Raw genomic sequence first — 21561 nt, 5'->3', positions numbered from 1 at the left:
ATCTGTTTTTAGTTTGTGGGTTTTCTTTCTTTCGTTTTTTTTTTTTTTATTCTTTCGTCATTTCCATACATGGCTTGCTCTTTAAAATCATACCTCATTTTTCAATGCACTCCATGCAAGATATGATTGCAAAAAGACATCAAATTTTGATTTCTCATTGTCAAAGGGCAAACAACAATGGCTACTATTTGACTACAACTTCTTTACCTTAACTCACAGAGTGAAAAGAAAAAATAGCTCCTTTTTTCTTTGTAGTTGCAGTGTAGCCTTTAACATCATAACACGAGTCATGAAAATAATGTGTGACTATTCTATATTGGCTTAGTGCTGCAAACACATATGAAAAAGAAATCGTCTGAGTTGGGCGTGCAAACGTAGCAAATTATTTGTTCTAAAGCTGTAAGATGAGTTAATCATGCTTCACGATATACTTGTTGTATGTTTGTACCGACATTATCTGATGCTGCAAGATAAAAGAGTGAACATTATTTTTTTGTGGGGACAAATGTGACCCACTACAACAAAAGGATCCTAAAGTCGCTGGCGGCTGAGCCGAGAAAATTGAGTTTGAAGTCACATCATCAAAATTCGTCAAAACAATCGGATTTCTGCTTTTGGCATAATTTTGTAGCCTAATGTTTTGTCTATCATCTGGCGAAATTTCGAAGCTAAATGATCAAAGGAAAGGCAAGAAATCAGCATTTTTCTGGGCCATGATTTTCGGACTTTCAACGTAACAGAAACGTGTCCGAAGATTTGGATTTAGCGCCGTACCAAGACTCCGCCCCTAGCAATGAGGGAGTGATCTTATTGGTCAGTGCGTGGCACCCTGATTACTGATTGGTCGTGCGTAGACCGCTGGTGCTAAGCTTGAATGAACATTGCGGAGGTCGCGTGGAGCATACCTTCTATTGTTAAGCGGTGAAAATGTCTCGCCAGCCCTTGATCACGATAGCGTCGGAAGGAAACCTTTGAAGTCGTTTTTCTCAAAATTCTAATTTCCACAACCACTTAACATGCGCTAATAAAACCATCGATATCTCCGCAATCGAGTACTCTTATGAGCTGCGCTATATATGAAATTAAAGTAGAAGAGTAAGGGAATAATCTCATGCCATTTTCAGAAAATTGTCCTCCGACGACTTACAGATCCTTTTGTTGTAGCGGGTCACAAATTTCTTACACTGGCAGTGTGATATAAAAGAGCAATTGTCAGAACTGTAAAGTTGAAATAAGCAGTCCATTGATACTGCTAGCTCTGTGTGTGTGTGCGTGTATGTGTGTGTCTTTGTCTGTATTTTAGGCTGTACATGTATGCACGTGTGTATCTGTGTTTGTGTTTGAATGTGCATTATATGTCTATCTGTCTGTCTTTGTATGTGTCTTTGTGTGTGTGTGTGTGTGTGTGTGTGTGTCTGTCTGTCTGTCTGTCTGTTTGGTGTGAATGTCTTAGCCTGTTTACATGAAAACCAGGAAAAGAAGAATGAGCTGATACCATTTTTACATAAGATGGCTTTTGTGGCCCTCTACTTTATTGCTTGCACTTCACTGTACCAAATGGACACAGTATAGAATGGATCTTATGAGTTTGAAATTAAAAGATCTAAACTTCCTAGTATTTGTTGCCCTCATCCTGTTACAGGATTTTGGGGTTTGTTTGTCTTTTAAGGTAGTGAAAATAATGAAGAATTGTGTAAAGTGTTTGCATAAGTTCATATTTACTATGCCGGCAGGGAGACTTTATCTGCATTTCATTGTAGGAAACTATGAGGGTAAAGGTTTGCAAACATTTACTTTCCCTGTGAAGCAGTGCTTTCTTTACTACTCGCCACTTAAAGGAGTATCCGCCACAACCGTCCCCTGCTACTTCTACTACTATTGCTGCTGCTGCCACCACTGCAGCTGCCGTCACTTTTTTTTTCTTCATGTCACTGCGAACATGTTGCCTAGCAACGTAACACATTTCCCATTCGCTCGGCTCATCAGCTTGCATTTCAGCTTGGGAAAAAAACAAACAATAACTGAGCTCTCAAATGTAATAGCAAGGGCACTTGCCTGCCCAGTTCAGCTGCACCCTCACAAGTTCATCTTCTGTTCGGCCATTTTTTAATTCAAAGGTGAGTTTCTTTCTTTCTTTCTTTTCATAGACGTATCTATTAATATTATCATGTTACAACTCGATAGATTTTTCTTGTACTTGGTGATGTCATTCCTTTACACATTATTTTCTATCTGTCTCTTCTGAATAAACAAAGGGATTTATCCTATGCCTTTCCTGCACACAGATTCAGTGATGTTGGCACGTACTTTCCATAGTAAGAGTTTGGGGTGTCACAAATCTTTGACCTTTGTCATATCCCTTGTTCTTGAAGGAGGAATGATATTACAATAAATACCCTATGATTTGGAGCAGGAAGTATTTGTTTTGCCCTCATATTTGCTGCAATATTCACATTGAATACTATCCCCGAGGAGATGGAATAATATTATAGCAAATTGATTCATTGAGATTGTTGAGTTTGGTTAATAAATATCTCTGAAGGTTACTTATACCCAAAGAGCCCAGAATGATAAAATCCTACAAGAGGATAGAAGCCCTTATGTGGAATGCTAGAATTAGGGAGTAAAGTGTGTGGACTGTAGTCACTAGATATGACTTTATGCAAACCACGGCAGCCCCGCCCGTTCCACATAAAATTGAGTACTGTTGAAACCTTTTTTGTCTCTATTTTTTTAAATCTGTATTTTTTGTATGAATGTTACATGGTTCTTTTATTCGCTCTTGAGATTAAGTTATCCTTTTCGTCAAATCTGTAGGACAGAATTATTGTATGGGTATATGCACTACTGATAATGATACAACTTGTGCTCCTAATATATGATAATGATAATCATACTGACCAGATTAAAACTGAAGGTTATAAAAAGATTATAATGATAGTGACAATGACATTGACAATGCTGATGATAATTATATTGATGACATTAAAGGACAAGTTCACCTTCATAAACATAAGGATTGAGAGAATGTAGCAATATTAGTAGAGCGCATCATTGAAAGTTTGAGGAAAATCAGACAATCCGTTCAAAAGTTATGAATTTTTGAAGTTTTTGTACAGTACCCGCTGGATGAGAAGACTACTGCAGTGTATGAACAACTTAGATGTCACATGCGTACAACAATATAAGGAAAATATAAAGAGAATTTCACAAAATTCCATCTTTTGAAAAAAGTACACATTCCCCTGAATCGTTACCGACAAATGTTATGGGTAATATTATTCCCCCTGCCTTTAGAAAGAGGCAAGTCAAGTGCTCTTTTATTATGCGAAAAAAGTGAAAATATGTTGAATTTTCTGTTATATTTTCTTTATACTGTTGTACGCATATGACTCACAAGCTGTAGTAGTCTCCTCATCCAGCGGTTCCAACACAAAAATTTAAAAAATTCATAACTTTTGCATCGATTGTCCAATTTTCCTCAAACTTTCACTGATGTGTTCTACTAATATTGTTGCATGTTCTCGATCCTTATGTTTATGAAGGTGAACTTGTCCTTTAATGACAATAATGGGCAGTATCCCGCAGAAAAATTGTAACATTGAGGGAGTGGCAAAACAAAAAACAAAAGCAAAAACAAGCTCTTGCAGAGTTCTCTAATAATATCTCAACTCTTAGCATATCTGTCAAACTTACTTAAAATAATGCTCACAAACTAGTCACGATGACCATGTATGTATTACCATTTATGCTTGCATGCATATATACAATATACCTACCACATCTACTATATATATCCTTAACCACCGTACCATTTTGAATAAATATTGCTTGTATTATGTCCAGCAGTAGATAACATTATATGCATGAATGTACCTACATTGTATTGTATCAGAGTGGGAAGTATATTCCATCCCTGACTTGCCTTGCAGCAGTAAGCATTGAAAACTCAACACCCGTAATTAAGACGTATCTTTTCTTGTATGAAACATTAAAGGGCTGGAATAGTTTTGGTTGAGACCTAACTTCAGGTTTTTAACATTTTTGCGTGAGATAATGAGAAACTTCTTATGACATATGAAAGAGCATGTAATTCCAAGAGGAATTCAATGTGTATTTAATGAAAATTGGTTATGAAATGGCCGAGATACCCAAGACAGAGCAATACTAATAAAATATGGGACCCATATTGATCGCTTTGTTTTACTTTGTTTTTGGATGTCTCGGCCAGTCCAAAACCGATTTTCATCAAATAAACTTTGAATTCCTCTTAGAATGGCATGCTCTGTACCATTTCATAAGTGGTTTCTTGGTATCTCGCAAAAAGTTAAAAGCCAAATCCTCAGCTCCACCAACACTGTACCCTCCCTTTAAATTCAGTTGACTTTTAGGCCTGAATATAATCATACAAATACACCTCCCTCTTTTCTCCACACCAATCCACCCCACTGAAATTTCCTCAAATCTTCAATCTGACACATTATATCTCAGACTTGCCGATTAAAATTCAGCTGCACTCACAGTAGCAATAGCTCATTGCTCTTCTCATTTTAATTTATCGAAATGATTCATTCAGCAGACTGTGACACATAATGCCTTTTGAATACACTTTTGATCTGTATCAAAACAAAAAATTTTAAATGAACAAAGATGTCATGTTTAATTAAGTTGAAATACAATGATACTTCAATGAATTGGTCTACAGGATGCATGTTTTTGTTTTTTCATGTTTTCTTTTATTTAACTTTTTAAAAATAAGATAACTTCAGACAAAACAGGACAGAGTGTGAGGGAGTGACATTATCCCATAATATAACATGCATGTATTAGATTTTTTAGGCAATATTACTCATCTTTGAAAATGAGTGATTTGTATAAATTCTGTAAGTTTTTCCTGCATTCTCTGTTTGACTTTTCTCTGTTTGTCAAAGTCAACTTAAAGGGATGGTATAGTAATGGTTGAGATGAGGTTTCAGCTTTTAACTTTTTGCGAGATACTTAGAAACCCCTCCATGAAATGTTGGAGAGCATGCAATTCTAAGAGGAATTCAGAGTTTTGTTGGTGAAAATCAGGTCTGAAATGGGTGCAGTATCCCAAAACGAATTGAAACAAAGTGATCCTAATAAAAGGTGGGTCCCACCTTTTCTTAGGATTGCTTTATTTTGGATATCTCAGCCATTTCAAACCAATTTTTATCAAATAAATGTTGAATTCCTCCTGGAATTACATGCTCTTTCACATTTCATAAGAGGTTTCTCCTTATCTCACCAAAAAGTTAGAAACCTGAAGCCAGGTCTCTACCAAAACTGTACCATCCCTTAACCCTAATCAGGCTGATCAGCCTCGACGTTTCACGCAATATCTTCGCAGCGCGATAAGCTCCCGCCGCGATGTTTCATGACTTTTTTCTTTCAAGTATCGTGCAACTTTTGAGACCAAAATTGTTGCGCCCGCGCATACCGTTTTGACGCGACGCCCGTTCGAAAAAAATTTGTCAACCCCAAAATTGCCCCAAAACGTGATTTTGTGTACAAATCCAATGCAAATTGTGTTTTTTCAATTAATTCACACAAAAATTCATATCTTGACTTAGAATGGACGAAATTAATTTATTTTCGCATAATAAAGCTTCGAAAAATGTCTGTGACAAATTTTGGCCCAAAAACAAAAGGCCAAAAAACACAGAAATACATAAGAAATTCAAAAAACAATCAAATACATAAGAAATTAAGTTCGATACAGATTTTTTTTTTGTCCCATGTCTCAGGAGAACGATACAAGAAACATTTTTAAAAAGAAATTAGCTTAATTAGAGCATTAATAAGTGATTTAGAGCCCAAAACTGATTTTATGCATAAATTACAATAATTAATTAATGTAATATATAAGAAAAATTTTTTCGGAGAAAGCAACCATACATTTTGATAGTATACATCGCGGGCGTCGCGTGTGCCGATTTTCGGCGCGATCACGCGTTCCATAGGCGAGATCTGAAGGGGGGGCGGAATCCGCCCCCCAGATATAGCATAGCCAAAAAAGCCCAGCCTGATTAGGGTTAAAGGCATAATTTACCATTTGCAGATGAAACAAAACCCCAGCATTAGTGCTTCAAACTAGTTCTGAAATGTGAGGTAGGGATAGATACAACCGATGTAATAATTTGAACCAGTGTAATCGATGTTAAGTGCTGTTGAATATACAAAATGTGAACAATAGTTATATTAGAAATGTTTCCAGACTAAGCCGTCTACAGTTATGGTTTAATGAGAAAAATAGTGATATCTCCTTTTATATTCCACATACTAAGAATGTTGCAATAGGATTGGTCCAGAGCTGATCACGTGATCAAGCGTAGTTTTGCCCATCACATCACCTGGGAAGAAAAGTTTGTTACACTCTATGTTGATAGTCCTTTTTGTTTCGCTGATCTCCACACAGTCCACACAGTCCTAACGCAAGATGAGTACGCGCGAAATAAAAGTGCGTTGCACTGTGGACTATCATGTGACTTAGGTTACTTGATAGTACACAGTGTAACACACTTTCACTTCGGTGCCGCGCGGTACACGCAGCAAATTCATTGTTTTGTCATCTACGCGCACACGTAGCATAAGCCCTAAGGATACCTAAAGACAGCTAAAACGGTTTCAGATGTGGAATAAAATGGGAATTTCTAGGACCCTAGATGTGGAATATAAAGCAAATAATCAACTTTTAGTTACAGGCAATGAGACAAACTATCACTTCCTCGGCGATCTGAATGTGTACGCTATCTTTCCTCAGCTGCGCTTCGGAAAGATAGCTACATCCAGATTGCCTCGGAAGTGATAGTTTGTCCCATCACCTTCACCAACGTTGATTATTTGCTTAATATTTTAGGCTTCATTGCAAAAGTTTCACATGGTAGGATGTTTTGTGATACAACTGACCTACACATATGCATTAAATGTGATATCTCGAACATTTTTTGAATTACTAATCCCGAAGGTAAACTGTACCTTTAAAACTCAGAGTGGTACATATAAAGTCATCAAGTCTCTCAGGTATTTGTCAAACGGGATTACTGAAGAATGATTCACTTGTGACATAAACTAGTGGCTGATGCAGACTCATTTCATGGGCCCGTCTTCTCTTTGTTCCCCTCACGACAGTCTCTTCAACGAGTATGCTGTTTTGGCCCTCAATAATGCCAGCGGGACCAACAGCGCAATGGAAACATTTGTCGGAAGGAAGAAGCAGGACTGAAGAAGCTTACAGTCGGACCACAGCAATAAAACCCAAGTTACTTCAGTTATGATCTTACCAGCACGTGAATAACAGTAACCATGTCAGAATATATTGATAGAGGTGAAAAGTCCTCAGAATTTATCTATTTTTGTTTGTTACCTCCGCCAAGGAAGGAGGTTATGTTTTCATTATCGGTGGTTTGTTTGTTTGTTTGGCCGTGTGCAAAATGACTCAAAAAGTTGCAAATGGATTTGGATGAAACTTGCAGGAAAGGTTTGGAATGACACAAGGAACAGATGATTAAATTTTGGTAGTGATCTGGAAATTTTTGTGGATTTTATGAAGGATTTTTGATATTTTGGCAGGTAGGGTCAATGAACTTGGGAATTCAAGCTGCGCATTTTTGAGGTTTTCATATGCGCACTAAAGTGCATGCTCTAGTTTCTGCTGGGGTGAGGCGCGCCGGGCAGCTTGAAGTTGATGATGTAACAAAAGGCTTCTATATTGGGAAATCAGGCGATTATCAGCATGCATATGTATGGGTGGAAATCACTGATCTCTATGAAAGAACAAGATCAGTGGTGGAAGTAAGCTGCTTGGTGGAGGTCTGCGCTCTCAGAGTGCTTCTCTAGTGTGAGTTTTTGTTTGTATTCCCAGTTTTCCAAGAAATAGGAAATGGGTCATTGTGTGAAATCTGCCTTCCTGGGAAAGCATGAAAATATTAAAAAGAAAAAGAGAAGAAGGTGATTTTTTTTCCTGCAAGATTTACTTCTACCTCACAATCTCATTAACCCATGTCTTCTGATCAATAGGATATCCAGTAGTTTTGCAAGCACTGCAAATACCGATCTGTGGTATAATATGTAACAGAAATAACTTTTACCATGATGATGCCGTTTATAGAGGGTTTTTTTTTTTTTACCTGTGAACTCTGACCTAACGTCCCACAGTCCCTTGCATTGCTTCCTGTCACTGTTGTTTGGATTGGCATTTACTTTTGAAGTTAAAATGCTGATGGAATAGTTCTACATCTACAGCTGTATATGAGATGGAACAAAGTCGTGCACATACATGTACTTTACTGTAGTCACATCCATAGGTTTATGCATCAGACCACACTAACCTATAGCTGTCAGTCGATTTCCATTCAATATTTCTTTATATTTGTAAGTATTATACGCTGTGAGTTATATACCATTGGAAAGCTTACATCATGAACATTTAAAAAATGACGATTGCTTTTCCGTACACAGACTATTTATATATTTCTTAAGTAGTTTCTTGTGAATAAGCAATATGATTGTTCATAAATGTGTATTTCATAATGCAAATATTTATATTGTGTGATTGATTGATTGATTGAGGTTTATTTAGCACTTCCATAAAACAACAGATAACAGAAACAAACAGCCTTACAAACAATAAGACATATATATAAAGGCATATTATGTGATGTCAAAGAATTCATCAGAGGACCCTGATTTATATTTCATATTGAAGACCATTTATTTTTCCTTTAGTTGATACATAGTTTTCCATAGTTTTCTTCTCAATTTGAAGTTGAGAGAGTATGATTAAGTGAATGTGCCTGAAATAGCCTCGGGCACCAACAGCATATAAACTGTAATCACAACCAGCCAATATGGGTTAAGAACATCAATGCTTGATCAATGATCAGAGCATTGTCAACATCTTTAATGCCTCTAAAACATCAGGAGGAACATGTTGATATTTGTTTGATTCATATGCATTGAATGTCACTGGGATTGCTTACAAAACACAAATATTACTAAATTATATTACACTACATTCTGAAAGGAGAAAATATTGACCTTTGCTTTCCATTTGTACATATGATTTAATAGCATTTTTTATGTTCTTTTAATTTTTTTCTACAAAAAAAAAATAATCCAGTGATGGATCCAAGTATCTGTCGTATCCTGATATATCACATTGAGATGTAAACATACTATATTGGAAGTGTATAACGTATTTAGTTGCTGTCTTTTATCTTACTCAAGGCATTTGTCTTACACAGTATGGATGTGGTGTTTTGTGTTCTGGTGTACAGGCATCCGATGTCTAGCCACTGTTAGAAAAGTTTGGTCACTTTCTCTTCATTTGCTGTGTGTGTGCAGGGCTGCACACTAACCCATTTTTTCTGCCGGTCCAACCTGTCTCTGTCGGACCGGTAAATGCCCCGTTTTACCATTTTTGCCGGTCCGAACAGAAAATGTACCGGTCAACAACAACAACCTAAAAAAACATTAAATGACTTGCAAACGTATTTTCTTGTTTTTTTATGGACGTACCCCCCCCCCCACCCATGTACATTTTACAGATTAATTTTTTTTTTTTAAACTTGCATTATTTATTGCACAAAAAAAATTTAAAAAAAGATAGGAAAAAATAGAATGTTTGTTTGTGAATTACAGTGTAAAATGATAATGAACAAAATCAGATTGTATCAAATGCGTTTGTGACTTTTTCTAAACATCGGCACGCGAACTTGCTGCGTAACCTGCTCTTGGTGGTCAGTTGGATTGCGACAATTTAATGAATTATTTTAGCTGTGATATTTTCTGATGCACACGCTACAAGGGGTTCTTTATTTTTCTCCCGATAATCTATTCGCATTTGTGCGTGCATTCTTGAACGGTACACAACATGCAGGGCCGAATTCGCAATCCTTTTTGCGCCCATTTCCACCTCAAATATTAGCGGGATTGTGACGATTTCATAAATTACTTCGGCTGTAATATTTTCTGATGCAAGCACCAAAAGAGATTGAAAATGTGTCCTTTATTTTTTCCCGACAAACTCTTCAAATTTCGTAAGTGCGTTCTTAAAAAGATGCACCACATGGCCGAATTCATGATACTTTTTTCGCCTATTTCTACCTCAAATATCAGCGGGATTGTGACGATTTCATAAATTACTTTGGCTGTAATCTTTTATGATGCACGCGCCAAAAGGGGTTGAAAATGTGTCCTTTATTTTTTCCCAATAAACTCTTCGAATTTCGTAAGTGCGTTCTTACAGATGTTCCACACAGCCGAATTCATGATACTTTTTGTGCCTATTTCTACCTCAAATATCAGCGGAATTGTGGCAATTTCACGTATTACTTCGGATGTAACTTTTTGTGATGCACGCACCGGCAAGAATGGTTGAAAATGCGTTCTTTATTTTTCTCCCCATAATCTCTTCGCATTCCGTATACATGCGTTCTACGACACGGCCGAATTCACGATCATTTTTGCGCCTATTTCTACCTCAAATATCAGCGGGATTGCGATGATTTCATGAATAACTTAGGCAGTAATCTTTTATGATAAACGCGCCAAAATGGGTTGAAAATGTGTCCTTTATTTTTCCCGGATAAACTCTTCGCATTTCGTAATGCGTTCTAAACAGATATACGACACGGCCAAAAATCATGATTCTTTTTGCGCCTATTGTTTCCTCAAACTTCAACGGGATTGCGATGATTTCATGAATTATTATTCGGCCGTAATCTTTATGATGCACGGGCCAAAAGGGGTTGAAAATGTGTCCTGTATTTTTCTCCCAATAATCTCTTCGCATTTCGTACATGCGTATACGACACGGCCGAATTCACGATCCTTTTATCGCCTATTTCTACATTAAATATCAGACGAATTGTGGCAATTTCATAAATTACTTCAGATGTAATCTTTTGTGATGCACGCACCAGCTAGATTGGTTGAAAATGCGTTCTTTATTTTTCTCCCCATAATCTCTTCGCATTCCGTACATGCGTTCTGGAAAGATATACGACATGGCCGAATTCACGATCCTTCTTGCACCTATTTCTACCTCAAATATCAGCGGGATTGCGATGAGTTCATGTATGACTTCGGATGCAATCTTTTATGATACACGCGCCAAAAGGGGTTGAAAATGTGTCCTTTATTTTTCCCCGATAAACTCTTCGCATTTTGTAAATGCGTTCTTAAAAGATACACGACACGGCCAAAAATCATGATTCTTTTGCGCCTATCGTTTCCTCAAACTTCAACGGGATTGAGATGATTTTATGAATTATCACTCGGCTCTGTAATCTTTATGATGCACGGGCCAAAAGGGGTTGAAAATGTGTGCTGCATTTTTCACCCAATAATCACTTCGCATTGCGTACATGCCTATACGTCACGGCCAAATTCACGGTCCTTTTAGCGCCTATTTCTACATCAAATATCAGCGGGATTGCGATATGTCATTAATTATTTCGGCTGTAATCTTTTGTGATACATTCACCAGAAGGGTTGAAAATGCGTTCTTTATTTTTCTCCCAATAGTTTCTTAGTATTTGACGTTTTCAAAATTATGCATTGCATGCAGGGCCGAATTCGACATTCTTTTTGCGCCTATTATTGTTTACTCAAATTCCAACGGGATTGCGAAATTTGCATGAATTACTATTCGGCTGTAATTTATATGATGCAAGCGCCAAAAGGGGTGAAAATGTGTCCTTTATTTTTCTCCCGCTAATCTTTTCCCATTTCGTACATGCGTTCTTATCTACAAGGTATACGACACGGCCGAATTCACGATCCTTTTTGCGCCTATTTCTACCTCAAATATCAGCGGGATTGTGGCGATTTCATGAATTACTTCGGATGTAATCTTTTGTAATACACGCACCAGAAGGGTAAAAATGTCTTTTTTATTTTTCTCCCGATAATCTCCCGGTCGCATTTGTGTATGCGTTTTTGATAACCAAGACAGCATGCAGGACTGAATTCAAGATCCTTTTTTTGCGCCTATTATTTCCTCAAATTTCAACGGGATTTCGTTGAAATCATGAATTGTTATTCGGCTGTAATCGTTTATGATGCACTCACCAAAATGTGTCCTTTATTTTTTTCTTTTTCTCCTCTATAATCTCTTCGCATTTCGTACATAATCTTTTGGAAGATACGACGCGGCCGGTCGAATTCATGATCCTTTTTGGGACGATTTCTACCTGAAATATGTAAGCGGGACTGCCATGATTTCATGATTTTTTTTTTCTCCCTAGTATTATCTCTTCACATTTTGTGCATGCGTTCTTAAAAAGTACACGGAAGGGCCGATTTCGTGATCCTTTTTGCGCCTATCTTCGTTATGAGAACATTCTGAGCGAATGAAAATATTAATTTGTGAAATGACTGTGCAAAATGAAAATAAACGCAATCAGATCCATTTACTGTATCGCCGAATATCGAATGTGTTTTTACTTTTTCTAAAAATCGACACAAGTAAATTAGTTCTAACGTGACTGCCACGCTGCTGCGAAGCCGGGATCAGATCGATCTTGCGTTAAAAAATCATGAGTAAAATGACCTAGAAATGCGTGCGCTTCTTTCAATGCTTCTTGTCTGGCATGACCGCCGATCGCAAGCAAACGAGAAGCAGTTACACTGTACATGCTTTGCATCGTGTGCTTTGCATGTATTGCATTGCATGGCAGTGCGTGAGCAGCGCCAAATGCGCAAGCGAGCGCGAATGTAACTGGTCCACTGCTAGTGCTAAAAACTATGTTTACTGTACAAATTGCACCGGTAGACATAAACGAAAACTTACATAAAACTTGTTGAACAGTGCGATATCTTGCATTCTGTTTCTCCCTGATCGGGGCTGCTCTTTTCCTTTCTACTGACCCCACCAATGTTTTTTGTTTTTTTTTACTGGTCATGTCGGACCGGTAACTTGTGGATTTCCTGAAAAGTTACCGGTCCGACAGTGACTTTTACCGGTCTTTGACCGTCGGACCGGCGCCAGTGTGCAGCCCTGATGTGTGTATTTTTTTTTCCTTTTTTTTGGGGGGGGGGGGGATTAAAAGATTTTTTTTATTTTGATCAATAACATTTTTTTTCTGTACCAATAACAAAGCATAAAACATTTATTCAAACTCAGATATTCTTTTAAAAATCAGTTGATGCAAATATATATCTTAGTGTGAACTGTGGTACTATATGTCTTCAGGAGAAATAAATGTTTGTGCGTAGAGAGAAGCACATTTTGTACTCAAAGAAAGTCTTCATTTTGTCTGTTCTTTTATGTCTAAAGTTGGCAGCTCCTTCTCCTATTCTTCTTTCTCCTCATCTCCTTTCTTCCTTTTTTTCTTTTCCTTCTCCATCTCCATCTCCTACTCCCCCTCCTTTGTTCCTTCTTTTCCTTCCTCCCCCTTTTCCTCTCCCTCTTCATTCTTCCATCCTTCTTTTCCTCCTTCTTGCCCTCCTCTGCCTCATCTCCCTTCTGTTCATCTACTTCTTCTTTATTTTTCTCCCCTTCCTCTGCCACTCATCCTCCCTCCTACTCCATCTTTACCTCCTCCTATTCCTCCCCTTTTCATCCTTTCATCATCCTTCCGTCTTCCCTCCACTTCTTTCCTTTCCTCCTCCTATTCCTCCCCCTCTTCATTCTTCTATCCTTCTTCTCCTCCTTGTCCTCCTCTGTCTCCTCTTTCTTCTCATTACACCTCTTCTTTGATTTTCTCCCCCTTCTCTTCCTCTGCTACTCATTCTCCCTTCCTCCTTCTATTCCGCCTTTCCTCCTCCTTTTCCTACTCCTCTTCCTCCACTGACTATTTCTGCTTTCTTCCATCTCTGCATCCTTCCATCAGTCAGTGCCAGTGATGAATCATTGGGTGTGGTCACTTTTTTCTTCTTCAAAATGAGATCTGAACAGGTCAACTCTGATGGTCTTAACTTGTGGGCAGAGGAGACTGCATACCCTCTCAAAGGATGGATATAATGCCACCAGCCCCTTTCTCTAATCCAAGTTTATAAACAGAAGATTCTGTTTTTCATTGTGACTGTTGTTGGTGATGGTGGCGGTGTTGTAGTGGATGATGTTGTGTTGTTGTTGTTGTTGTTGTTCTTGTTGTTCTTGTTGTTGTCTTTGAAACAATTCAACCATTAGAGAAATGTTATTTCTCTGGAAGGAGAAGGTCAGGGGGAGTTGCTCATCTGAGAATATTCCTTTCAAAAGTCCATTTTTTGTTCTCCTACATTTTCATTATGTGAATATGGCCCATTGTGTGGACATACAAACTTGTGCTGAGTTTTGTTGAAATCATTTCTTGCTCTATTTTTCATTCCCAGCATGCACCAAATTTCTGAAAGGATATCATGCTCTCATATCACTGACCGTTTGATATGAGCTCAGGGATGAATTCACAGTCAATGATTTTTTTAAACATAAGCTCAACAGCATTCATCTTCATGTGAATGGAGAAGTCTTGAATGAGTGCGTGGAGGGATGTGCATGAATTACAGAGAGGTATCTTCACAAAACAAACAAAAAAAAAAAGTCCATGCTGCTTTCTGTGTTGAGCTGTCCTGTGAAGTGGCAGCGCGACCGTTGGTGAGTTTGTCCTACCTTTTCATACCATCACGTAGTGCAGCGATCTGACTCAAATTCATGATGGCAGGTAAGATCGATTCAATTCATCCTCCTAATTTATGTAATTTTGATTTTTTTTTTGCATAACATGTATGCATCACCAGAAAGAAATGAAAAGAAAGATTACTGCTTTGTTCTCAAATTTCACAGCTCTGTCACTTTTTGTCAGTGCTTACATGGTTGTAACTTTCCAGGTTTGATGCAATTTCTTTGGCACATCAAATGTCAAAGCTCTTGGCATATTAAGAGATAAAAAGTCTTCTATAGATAGTTCTTTCTTCCACATCTTATGTCATATATTGATTAATATTTTGTTATTTGAAACTGTCACCTGGTAACAAGAAGACACAATTTAATCTGAGCTCAAAACCTTTTTTTTTCTCAGCAAAAATTGTAACATTTGAGTGGATGCTACCCATTTAAATGAAACCTTTTTATGCATATATAGATGTAAATAATTAGATTGATGTATTGATAGATAAATAGGTAAAATGGATAGATAGATAAAGTATATAAAACAACAAATCAGCATCTGACATTCAATGTAGTCATGCTCAACTTGCCAATAAAAAAAAGAAAATCTGCTGCGACCTCATCCAAATTACATTCACATACATAGAAATTTGTGATTGCACGCTTGTCAAAAAAAAAAAATGGTTTGAGAATGTCATTGGCTTTGTATCACAAAATGAATAAAAGACAATTCTAGATCCTTGTAAGACTGAGGAAATGCTTTGATACCATTTCCTCTTCAACAAGGCATGCTGGAGGCATGTAAATCATGGGAAAAAGCAGGAGTTTAAATGGAAGTGACATACGTACTACTGCTCTTGTACATGGGTTTGTGTCTTTGAATACTTCTGTAGGCCTTTGCAACTGATTGACAAATTTGCCCTACAATGACATAAATAAGCACTGAATTGATCAGTGTTTTAGTAGTAGCCATGATAAAAAATCATGGGTGTACATACTCGAGCAGGATTCGAACCTACGACCTCCTGATCTCCTGACAGGCGTTCGAATCCTGCTCGAGTATGTATGCCCATGATTTTTTATCATGGCTACTACTAAAACTCTGATCAATTCAGTGCTTATTCATGTCGATGTAGAGCAATTCGTCAATCAGTTGCAATGAAAACATCTTGACAGGAGAATTTCATGAAATCTGTAGGCCTATTTATCATTACTGCATTTCTTCTCTACTTATCAACTCACTTGACTGCAGCTGCTATACTTATCTACATGTGCACTTTACTTTACTGTAGTAGTGCTGTAGGCCTAAGCCTGCTCATCAATCCAAAATCACAACTAGACAGCACATATGCATCCTCTCCTGTATAATAAAAATTTGTGATGTAATCTGACAAATTGTTCAGGTTCTTGTTGTTGGAATGTCAGTTAATCCACATACAGTTTGTGAGTAATCAGGATGTAAAGACCTTTAGGAATATTATATGACCTGTTAGTCGTAACAACCACATCAGATTTGTGAGAGGAAAAGTGTGATCACTTTGAATATGGTGTAATTTTTTTGCCACTGAGGATTGTTGAAATATTCTAAGTGGTATGAATATTGCAAAGAAAGCTGTGTATAATTTCATAGTGTGACATTCTTTTTAATATTCAGATTGGTGCCATGTTCACAATTCTAATATATACTTCAGCATTATTGTGGAAATCAAAGTGAATGATTGAATGGAACTTACCTTGTGAGATTGATAGCTTGTCAGGAATTTAACTATAATTTTAGGTGTTTTCTGTAAGGGGTCATCTGGTAGGGTAACACAAAGGGTACCGATTGATATGCACGTATGATTATTTTTGTTGTGTTTGCAAGAGTTTACTTTGTATTTCCTTTTTTTTTCAGTTTGTGGAATGAGTGGGCGTTCATGGCTGTGGTTAACAGCACGGACGGCAATGCTTCCATGGAGGGGTTCATCGGAAGGAACAAACAAAACTGATCGCTGCTGCGCTGGTGACAAATCCAGTGTCCAAATACCATCCAGCATCAATTATCAACAATCAGCTACTTAACTGTGTGTCCTGCATGTCTTAAGAAAGTCGCTCAGTGAAATCAGTGGGTTGGGGGAGGGGGGGGGGGGGGGGGGAGGTGGAGGATTGTAACTAGATGTCTCATTGTTTGTTCATTGATACATTCAGGGGCTGCATAGTAGTTATGTTTTGTTTTGTATTGTTTTGGGGTTTGGGAGAGGGGGGCAAGTCGAAAAGTCACAGCCTGTAAGATTTCTGAGTTAGGGTCAAGTTTGGTCAATAAAGGTACCAATGTTATCGATGCAAAATGAAGTGGGTCTTCTGCATTTTGCAGCTGTTTATTTATCCTCAAAATACATAGCTGTTTAAATGCTCAGGGCCATATATAATGAGGCTCAGTGGGCGAGACCTCCGTCTCTCAGACTTGAGGTCCCTGGTTCAAGTCCCCCAGCAGCAACTGTTGTGTCCGAAGATAACACACATTGAATACATCGCAAGTCCTTCAGATGGGACTATGAGCCATCGGTCCCCTGGTGGCTCGCTCATAACACTTCAGTGTTTTTGTAGCAGCCTCATAACATGAGTCCAAAACACAAACACAGTGTAGCCTCAAAGCCACGGCAAGTACATTCTCGTACTTAATTATGAGATAGCTCTACTGTGTACAAGTTTTCACTCACCTTTTAAAAATGTACCTGTAACTCATCTACCTATGTTAACACCATCAATTGCATATTTACCTCACGTAGTACCGTACCATTGATATCCAGAATTGTACCAATTTACCTCAATTTTAAACTGCCTCCCGCTATTATTGCTCACAGTGTATTCGGAAGGAATATGCAGGAATATTTGTACAGTACAGGATGCCTCTGGCAGAGCAGAAAGATGAGAATGGATTAAAATGGACTCTGAATTGGTATCTGCCAAACAAAATTTCAGGTTGGAGTAAGGAAAGCTTGCAGAAAATACCACAGTATATTTCAAACAGAGACAAATATGAACAAGATATGAAATTATATCAAACAAAAAGGTTTTAAAAAAAAGCTTTCCCCAACTGGATGGTAACTCACATTAAAGCACTTGCAAAAGATGGGTCATAAGTAAACGTGCTTAAAGGTGAATAAAGCCCATGTATGTGGAGTGGGTCGATGCAGCAGTATTTGTAGAACACATCAGTGAAGTTTTAGGAAAATTGGACTATCCATTCAAAACTTATGAATTTGTAAAGTTTTAGTGCTGCCATTGCTGGAGACTATGATATTTCATGATATCATACCTGGACAACTACGAAGAAAAATTAAGGAGATTTCAACATATTTTCACTTTTCTATCATAATGAGAAAGCACTTGATTTATATCTCTTTCAGAAAACGGGGGAATCATATACCTTCAACTTGTTTCAGTATCAAGAGGAGGGAATGCGTACAAAATACATACAGAATGAATTTATTGGAATTCTCTGTATATTATTTTTCTTCATGTCATTGCCCATGGGTGATGTCAGGAACTGTGTTGCCTTCTTATCCAGCAATGCTGCGCAAAACTTTAAAGGGATAGTACAGTATTGGTGGAGATGAGAATTGGGCTTTTAACTTTTTGTGAGATACCAAGAAAACACTTATGATAAAGTACAGAACATACCATTTTAAGAGGAATTAAAAGTTTATTTGATGAAAATCGGGTTTGAAATTACTTAAACATCCAAAAACAAAGTAAAACAAAGCGATCGTAATAAAGTGTGGGTCCCACACTTTATTAGAATTGCTCTTTTTTGGATATCTCAGCCATTTCAAAACCAATTTTCATCAAATAGATGTTGAATTCCTCATAGAATTACATGCTCTTTTATATTTCATAAGAGGTTTCTCATTATCTCACCGAAAATGTTAGAAACCTGAAATTAGGTCTCAATCAAAACTATACGATCCCTTTAAAGAGTCATAACTTTTGGACATATTGTCTGACTTTCTTAAAACTTCACTGATGCATTTTACTTTATATTGCTGCATTTCACTCAATCCACATTCATATTTGGGCGTCATTTCCCTTTGATAATTACATGGTACATGTTGGCAAACAATACATGACTTACTGAAATATAAAAGTAAGGTGCTCAATCTCTTCCTAATTCCTCTTGTTAATAATACCATGCGAGCGCATGGGGGATCTTGGATTTTCATTTTTGTGTGTGTGTTTAAATCCTTAGTTTGATGAGTAGATGTTTGCTTGCAATTTCTTCCACACCAGTCTCTTACTGAGTAAGAGACTGAGTATCCATTTCTCTAAATTTTTGAGGAATTTCGTATGTTTTCCCTTCAGTGCGTCCCATTAATATCTGTTCTTTGAGATGTTTGTCTCACAACATAATTATAGCCCTGAAATGAGGATTGGCTTTTTCTGAATGAAAGTATTTTCCCCTTTAGATTTTGAGTGTTTGCAGTGTTCATCTCAACATGCTAATCATGAAAATACAAACAGATCTTCTTTATCAAACTTGCTTGTTTCTCTCTTGTTTTTTTTCTACACATTTATCATAAACTACTTGACTATTTCAGTCACTTCTTTGAAGTTTGGTTAACATTTAACAGGTAAGTTAATCTTATCTGGGCCGTTGCTCATCCCTAATGTGTGCCATAGTGCCACCCACACAAGTTTTTGATCTTCCCTGTAAATATATACATGTATGTATATGTTTTATACATACATACATACATACATACATAAGTACGTACATACATACATACATATACATCTATTTATATGTATTATGTGTGTGTATATATATACATATATGTGTGTGTGTGTGTGTGTGTGTGTGTGTGTGAGTATGATAGATGGTTACAGTGGTTATGACGATGATAACAGTTAAGTGGTATCTGTAATAGCTGATTATAATGATGATAATGCTGATGATGATATTGATGGTGGTGATAGTGATACAATGCATGATATGTAACAGTGGCAGTGATGATATGTTATCCTTTTAGATGACATTGATGCTGCTGATTTTTAGCTGTAAAGGTGATATTTGTATTGATGTTATTATGATGATGCATAATTCTATTGGTGGTGAGGATTGTTGCTATGGAGACAATGATGTGACATTGCCATTAGTGGTCATGTGCTGGCTGTCATTTCAATTGTCAGTCTTAATGAGGTGAGTTTGCTGCTCCAAGTACCTGATGAACTGCCTTTGTACAGGGACAGCTGAATTTTTTTTTAATTATTGTTTTTAGGGTTAGGGATGCGGGGATCAAAGGTTCACCCCCTTTAGATGGGAAGAATGGACAGAACCTCTGGAATGTCATGCGTGTTGTTTTGTTTTTCCAATTTTCTTTGTTGTTTTTTTTTATTATCCCAAAAAGTGGAGGGCTGCCACCCCCCACCCCTATTTATCCCAAAGAGGTAGATCATTTTGCAGTCAAGGCCACTTCTCTAGAACCCCAAAGCCATGTTAACCCATTTACTGTCATTGAAAGTAGATCATGGGCACATATGTGCTCTCTCGTTTTTACATGCAGGTTCAAAGGTTACTCATGATTCGCTGTACGCAGCATAACTGTGGTACATGCATGGTGGACTGAACCACTCAGTTTAACTTATGGCTTGTGCAGATCACTATTAATCTTACACTTACCCAGCATTCTGTCAACTACTACATGGTATTGAAGGCCAAGTTTTCACTGCAAACCGGCAAATAAACAATGTCTTTGAAGGAGCCATAGTAGGCAGAACCAGCCATAAAAAAATGGCTATAAGAAAATCAAGAGAGTGTTAATGCCCATTAATTCATCTATTTATTTATTTTTTATTTTTGATAATGGCTGCTACTAAAAACTCTACTACTAAAAACTAAAATCAAAATAGCTACTACTAAAAACTAAAATTATCAGTATTCATTGATGTTGATGAAGTGCAATTTGTCAATCAGTTACAATATAAGTTACTCAACGCAAAAATCATTAATTTGAATGAATGCCCTTCTCTTTCTTTCTTCTGCTTCTTTTTTTTCTGCAGTTTGTGGCATGAGGGAGCTGTACACGCGGCCTACGATTACAACGACATCCAAAACATGATGAATTCATTTCAAGGCAGAGCCAAACAGGATTAGATCTTTTAACGGTGGCAGGATATAATGCAGTATATATTTTGAATGTTTCTATCTTTACAAATTTCATAAGTTGCCTGATTCGTGGAACTATGCTTAGGAAAGCTTGGTCCATGCAGCATAGTGGCAGAAGGTTGGGATCTACAGCAAAGTTGCTGCCTCAATCCTTCGCTCAATTTAGATCTAGTAAATGAGTCTGTTCTGACTAGTTCGTTCATTTTTGTACTGGGACAGAGGCCACTTCTGAAGCACAAAATAAAACAAACCAACACAAATCAGCTGTTTGCCTTCCTGGCCATGTTTGTTTGCCGAGTAGAATCATGGTTTCAAGAACTCTGATATATTTAAACATTTAAATGTTGACTGATATAATGTGTAATATTCATATGGAACATAAAAAGTACTTAATAAAGTATGTTGATGAGGATTTTGTATTATGGGCATATTTTGCTTAGAGGCATATGCTTTAATGTATTACAACTGAATCTTAACTCTTGCACAATAAGATTACTGAAAAACAGATGAAATCATTATTTTGTTAAAAAAGTGAAGTTTATATGGTTAAAGAACCTTATAAAAATAAAGAAGTTTCTCAAAAAATAAAGAAATATTGACCTGCAATATCGCCTTGATGTAAGAAGGCTTTTAAATGAATCCAACCTCTATGTAACGAGGTTCCACTGTAATTAGATTAGGTAACAGCATTGCTGCACAAGTCTCCAACTTGTGTATGTGAAAATCTTTAGTAAATTTCCTGAGAGAGACAAAATCATGCAATGGAGTTACACCCTTTTTGTATAATTTGCTCTTGAGTTGC

The 21561-nt window shown here is 37.2% G+C and overlaps 1 protein-coding gene across 2 annotated transcripts in view; it reads left to right on the top strand.

The window, feature by feature from the left end:
• LOC139729043 (protein dhs-3-like) overlaps positions 1–20766 on the top strand; it is a 29240-nt gene extending 8474 nt beyond the window's left edge. The window contains exon 5 of one of the 2 annotated variants that reach the window (XM_071639968.1): positions 20654–20766. In XM_071639968.1, coding sequence (XP_071496069.1) covers positions 20654–20747 — 94 coding nt within the window. In that variant the 3' untranslated portion in view covers positions 20748–20766. Of the gene's footprint in view, positions 1–16508; positions 16612–20653 lie in introns of those variants that run through there. The other variant, XM_071639969.1, reaches the window with a different exon arrangement.
• Positions 20767–21561: the final 795 nt, after the last annotated feature.

Source organism: Diadema antillarum, unplaced genomic scaffold (assembly GCF_040938485.1).
Source record: "Diadema antillarum isolate AM-2024a unplaced genomic scaffold, OU_Dant_1.0 seq00000217_RagTag, whole genome shotgun sequence".
Lineage (NCBI taxonomy): Eukaryota > Metazoa > Echinodermata > Echinoidea > Diadematoida > Diadematidae > Diadema > Diadema antillarum.
This window is presented reverse-complemented; position numbering and strand designations above follow the sequence as displayed.